At 39.2% G+C, this 5,965-nt stretch overlaps 1 protein-coding gene across 1 annotated transcript; it reads left to right on the forward strand.

Annotated features, from left to right (window-relative positions):
* Nucleotides 1-1,719: 1,719 nt before the first annotated feature.
* LOC144639995 (uncharacterized) lies at nucleotides 1,720-5,003 on the forward strand (the record flags this gene model as incomplete). The annotated part of the gene is made up of 3 exons (XM_078499245.1): nucleotides 1,720-2,190; nucleotides 4,118-4,278; nucleotides 4,756-5,003. Coding segments are annotated over exons 1-3 (707 nt in total), but the record flags the coding sequence as incomplete, so codon positions are not given.
* Between the last annotated feature and the right edge of the window lie 962 nt (nucleotides 5,004-5,965).

Genomic DNA, 5,965 nt, shown 5'->3' on the forward strand with positions numbered 1-5,965 from the left:
CAAAAGAGAGTGAGTTTTTTATTGTTTTTGATTCGTTGGTCAATGTTTTACTTTTTTGACGCAAAGCCTCCAAAGCTCGCTTTCAATTCATCGTACAACGAAATCTTTGCATGCTATGATAGAAAAAAAAACTTGAGTTTAATCGTATATATTTCGTTCTATAAATTTTGGTACAAGGTTATACTCTCAAAGTTTTAAGGGACCATTCATTTTTTAGAAGGGGGGAGGGCCGGAGGAATCTTAGGGGGGGTCACTAATTTTTTTACAGTGGCAAAAGGGGAGGGTCATCGTTATTTTCGTTTTTGAAAAGGGGGGGTCGCGTAGAAAAACACTGCATTTTAATCCAGATCAAAATCTTTTATTTTCAATAAAAATTATTAAGTGATATAAAATGTGACAGGCCAAGCACGACTCCCGCTGGTTGCTAAATGTTAGCCTTCAGTCTGTTAACGGAGGATTTGATTAACGCTCTCTAGAGCCGTTTCAGTGATGATCTTTATGCCATTGTGTTTGCTAGCTCTGTGGCATATTTGTTAGGTTTATCGGCTCATGTTTGTTGAAAGATTCTTAAAAGCCTTTAAAGGAATGTTGTAGTCTATATTGTGTATCGGATCAGTGGATTTCTAACTGTGAACTCGTATTCTGAAGTGGCGGTTAGTTCGTAGGATAATGTTTCGTTACCACAGTTGTGAGGGTCTATAGAGATCCGAGTCTTTTGAAGGCTACTGAAGTCTCTAAACATTGAGAGCGATGGTTTCTTTGAGTTGTTTTTAAGCTCCCCTTAGTTTGAGTGGTTGTGATTTGCGCTCTGGGAGCTATAAAAGACATAAAATTAAACTTTACCTCCATAATTGTTTATCTGTTTTGTTGCGTTACTTGCATCCACCAAATAAATTCTATGGCAGTTTGATTACTGCGTTTGAAGTCTCTAGTATGCCGCAACGATCTCTTCTGGCAAATGTTTTATCTAAAGCGAGACTCGAGTTTCGGTCCTTCAGTGGACCTCATCAGTTGCTCCTATGTCAAAGTCTCATCGAATGATTTCAAATCAATCGATTTGCCGTTTTTGTACTTGTCTGCAGGATCGAAAATTCTGGTTTTTAATTGGCTCACGTAAATGGACCAATTGTGTTAATGGTTTTGATCCGTGCTTAAGTGTGTTTGTTTAGAAGGCTATTTTTTGCATTTTTGACTGTTACAAGTCACTTCTGATGCTAAAGAGTGGTTCTTTCTTAGCCGTGCGAGAGTAGTGTTCCACATAATGAAGAAGGGCTTCAATTCGTGTATATTGCACGGTGTGCGTTTGACTGTAGCATAGATTTTTTTGCGATCAAAGATAATCTTGTGCAACACAGCGGAATGGAGCTCTGTCAAAGAGGTTTGATGTGAATTTTTTTTGAGGTGCATGTGTGTGTGTGTGTGTGTGTGGGGGGGGGGGTCGCAAAATTTAATATTGCACTTTAGGGGAGGGCCTTTCTTTTTTTACTCTACTACAGGGGGAGGGCCAAAAAGTTTCAACTGAATACACACAGGGATTCCTCCGGCCCTCCCCCCTTCTAAAAAATGAATGGTCCCTAAGGTAACCAGATTTACAAATTTATTTTGAGTTCTTGTGTTCCGGCGCGCGAGCAATCGAAGATGTTCTCGCTGTTTATGACGAAAAACTCAAAAGCAGTTTCCATGGATTTGGTAGAAAAACTAAATCATTTGCTTCTGCGATCGGTGCGAACAGTATCGAGTTTCGGAGCAAGATAATTGTTATATTTTTCTTGGTCAAATTGAAGAGAAAATTCATAAAACAGAAAAAAACAAAAAAACAAAACAAAATTAACACAAAAAAAGTTTTTTAAAGTTAGAGTTCTCGTTGAACCCAAATCCGCGGGTAAAACGAGATGGCATCGTGGCTTAGCCGCGAGTTTGATAATGATGAGGACCGCCTTCCTCCACTGAAACAAAAATCTAAAATGCCAGTCCGAGTGACTCGGTTGAGCAGTGACAGTGACAAAAGTTCCTCGTCCGAGGATGAAGGCGACAAAAAACAGCGCTTACCGAGGGATTCGGTGGACAAGCTTCAAAACAAGCAGCCATCACGGATCCCGATCGTGGTCAGTCAGAAAAAGAACAAGATTGACAAGAAGAAACTTCCCGTGGCTACTGTAAAGGCAGAAAAACCTTTGGGAAGAGACTCAGGTACTGTGTTAAATATGTGTTTTACCTTTTACGATGAATAATGACATTGAAAAATTTGTAGAGTAAGCAGTTTAATAGCTTGGTGATCATGTTATGTTCATTCTGAACGATTTTTCTTTCGGGTTTTAATTCTTGTGATGTTTTATCTTCGATTTAATTCGATGCGTGTATTTTAATTTGCTATTTAAGAAAAAAAGCTTTTTCTAATTTGAAAATCAGCTTTAAAATTAATTACGAACAGAAGAAATTCTAAAGGTTGGCATTTTGCAGTTGGGCGGGGGCGGGAACTGAAAACTCAGAACAATGTCTTGCTCAAATTAGAAAACATTTCCAAAGTATAGGGTAAATACTTTATATTAAAACAACACCGACAACACAAAACAAAACAAAACAAAACGGACGAAGGCTGATCACTACCCCCTGTACATCCCGAGTAATAATTTTTGAAGTTCTTGCAGTTATATTTTTCCATTTTTTAAAATTCTTGTAAAGCCGGATATTTTCCCCGTGTTTAATAGTTGACTTGACATTATTTTTTTATTGTGTGGTGCGGTTAAGTTATAAGAATTATCAACGATAAAACGGCAAATAAAAAAGTTTTTATAGCTTCCCGCTGTAAAATTTTTGTTTCGTTGCTATGGAGATTATTCTTGCGTAAACGGGCATCAAACCCGTGAGAAGAATGGGGAAGAGAGTGCCTCTTCACCATTCTTCGCGCAGCCTTGTGGCTTTGCGCGGAGAAATGTGCATCTTTCATTTAGCGAGCGCACGAGCGCGCGTTCACACAGAACATCATGAGATTTCCTTTAGGCTAAAAAAGACAAGGAAATTAATGGCCGTTTTCTTCTAAACGAGCACGGTGACCCCCATTTTTTTAATCGATTAGTTTAAACGTCATACGGTTGGGTACAACATATCACGATTTGGAAAAAAAATTGAAATTCTCAGAAGATATTTTTGAAACGCTTTAAAAAACACATATCTAGGTAGTGCTGTTAGTGTGCGCACGCAGCAAATATTACTTTTTTCATAATCTTAATTCCTCTTCAAAGAAAATGTTTTATAATGTTAGATCAAAGTCGATTTTGTTCAAAATTCTTAAATAATTTAACCCCTCTCACTCCTAAGAGTGCCACATGGCACAAGATGCCATTACATGCTCAATATTTGGTCAATTTGTATAAAGTTTGGTCAGGAAAATGGTCTTGAACAGATCTGTCTTTTTAAAGCATAAAATCATACCCTCTAGCATATGAGACCTGATTAATCACCCCTATAACTTTTGCAACTTTTTCCTCTTTCAATTTTAAAATCAAGTTAATATCTGACAACAACCCACGCATTAAGAGCTGTAAATTAAGCTATAGTTTAGGGGTATACCCAAAATATAGGAGGAATGAGTTATTTTTTAATCTTTTTTTTTAGTTTTGTCACCTTTTGAATTAAAACAGTGACTTCCTCTGGGTCTGTTAGTATGATTTATGACTTGCCACAAACAATACCATTTAAATGAGATATAGTATGTGGTCTTCAGGTCCATAGTTACCGTTTTACAAAAATGTGGTATTTCCCGTGGGAGTGAAAGGGTTAATGCAAGAAAAAAAGTTCCAGAAATGATGTCTTTTATATTTCTGGAATTTCAAGCGGGACGGCTGTACACAGACTAGAATTCTTAAAATAAGCCATTCTCGTCCCTATAGCCCTTTTGTTTTAGCCGGCTTGGCGACGGCTAAGAGAAACGAAAGGGATATGGGTACGAGAATGAAATAAAGCTCGAGTGTCGTATATTTCCTACAATGTCTATCCACGTTGTACAAAAACGAGCACAGTGACCCCCATTTTTATTGCATTCTTGTAATGTTCATAACGTTATTATGAACTGGACCAAGTTTAAAAAGAAATTTAAATATTTTTAAAATATTAATAGGTATTAATCTACAAGAATCTCAAGGGAGACAAGCCAGGATTAAAACTGGTACCAGCCCCCCAAGCGCAGCTAAAGGCAGCAGTCGTAAGCCTGGTAACGAATCGACTCTACAAGTGAGGCGACGAATACCGAGACACCTTACTCCATTAGAGACAACGCAGGTACATAATAAGCGACTCTAATAATCGAAATAGAAACCAGAATTGTACTTTTTCAAATACCCTTAGCTTGGAAGAGTTAGTTCGTTTTACTCCGTAAAGACGGAACATTTGCATTTAAAAATCCACCTTTTTAACGAACAGGGAAAATGTATATTCCTGCTATTGACAGTCCAGTACTACATAAAGTTTTTTTAAAATTTGATATGGTGTTTGATATGAGCCAAAGTTAAGTTTAAGAGTTAAGAGCCTCTCTCCTCCGCAGAGGTCTCTTTCGTGTTTCGGGCTGGGAAATAGTAGGGAGAGGAACGGGGAGAGGTGAAAAGTAAGCGCGCGGAGCCTGGAGAGAAACGAAACGAAAGCGCGCGGGGCACTCTGTTTTTTCGCCTTCCCCCACGAAAGAGGCCTCTGCGGAGGAGAGAGGTTAAGAGCCACTGAATTTTTACACCAAGCTTTTTAAAATGGTGTTAAAACAAACAGGCCTCCAACGATGAAAAAGAACCGCGTTATGAAGCATTGGCGAGTGACTCGTCATCAGCGGCGAGAACAGATGAAGTAACGCCAGATTTTGAATGTAACATCGCACGCCTAGACGATGACGATCTCTTGACAGGAGCAGAATCTAACATAAGTGGCAGTGAGTTTGAAGATGACTTTGAACGCCACTCAATCTCCAGTGACGAGCAAGCGATGCCAAATGTACCACCATGGCTGAGAGGAGCAGTCAAGTAAGAAATACTCACTTAAGTCCTTAGATTAAATCTTGAAAGGAGAAATCGTGATATTAGCCTTCCATGCCTGTTCTTTCTGTCCTCAATAGAAATTTGCCTCGCACCTTCCAACATAATTCTGCTTCATGATGTCAATCAAAATACCTTAGAAATAATTCATTTTAGCAGCAGGGGTACTTGTTTTCATTTTGAAAGCTCAAGTGAGACTAACATAGGCGGCGGAGCAGGGGGCAGTATCTCCCCCCCCCCCCCCGCCCCCAAACGATTTTTTTTTTGGGGGGGGGGGTGGGGGGTCAGCCTCTAGGTTTTAGTGCCAAAAATATAGCGAGCGCAGCGTGAAATTAATTTGTCCAGATATTCCGTCTCATGAGTGAGTTCAAACATCTTCTAAACTTGCTTGGAAATCATCGGGAAACTTCGTTTATCTTCGGAAAAGTTAAAAAAATGATCGGAAACATTCGTTTGGCCTTCGAGCAGCAGTCGAAGAATCTTCGAAAATCTACGGTCTAGAAACTGCTCAGCTGCGGCTAGAACGGTACAAACGTTGCTTCTACATATGGAAACCTGCCCGGTTTTTTGGGATAGTCTCAGCTCCCTCACGTTCTAAAACGCTCCGCCGCCTCTGACAGAGAATTATGTTATGCAAAGTCGGTGTAACCAGAAGGAAGGATTTTTTTAGACGACGGCCATGCCACGCGATAAGTGCACTCCACATTGCGGAACTAGAAATCGATTGTACTTCGGCATGATTTTAGTAATGCGACTTAAGATCCGGCACAAGTCGTAGCACCATCAAGCCTTTCAGAACGAAGCGTTCTCAGGACTTCATCACTTTTCGCTATTATCCTCGAACAAGCTTGTTTATAATAGAACCTTTTATTGTATATATATATATTGTAATTAATAGTTTATATTTATACCTTAGCTTGTTTTTTACTCTGTAATTCAGTTATACTGCA

Source organism: Oculina patagonica, unplaced genomic scaffold (assembly GCF_052425735.1).
Source record: "Oculina patagonica isolate OP01 unplaced genomic scaffold, crgOcupat unplaced162, whole genome shotgun sequence".
Classification (NCBI taxonomy): Eukaryota; Metazoa; Cnidaria; class Anthozoa; order Scleractinia; family Oculinidae; genus Oculina; species Oculina patagonica.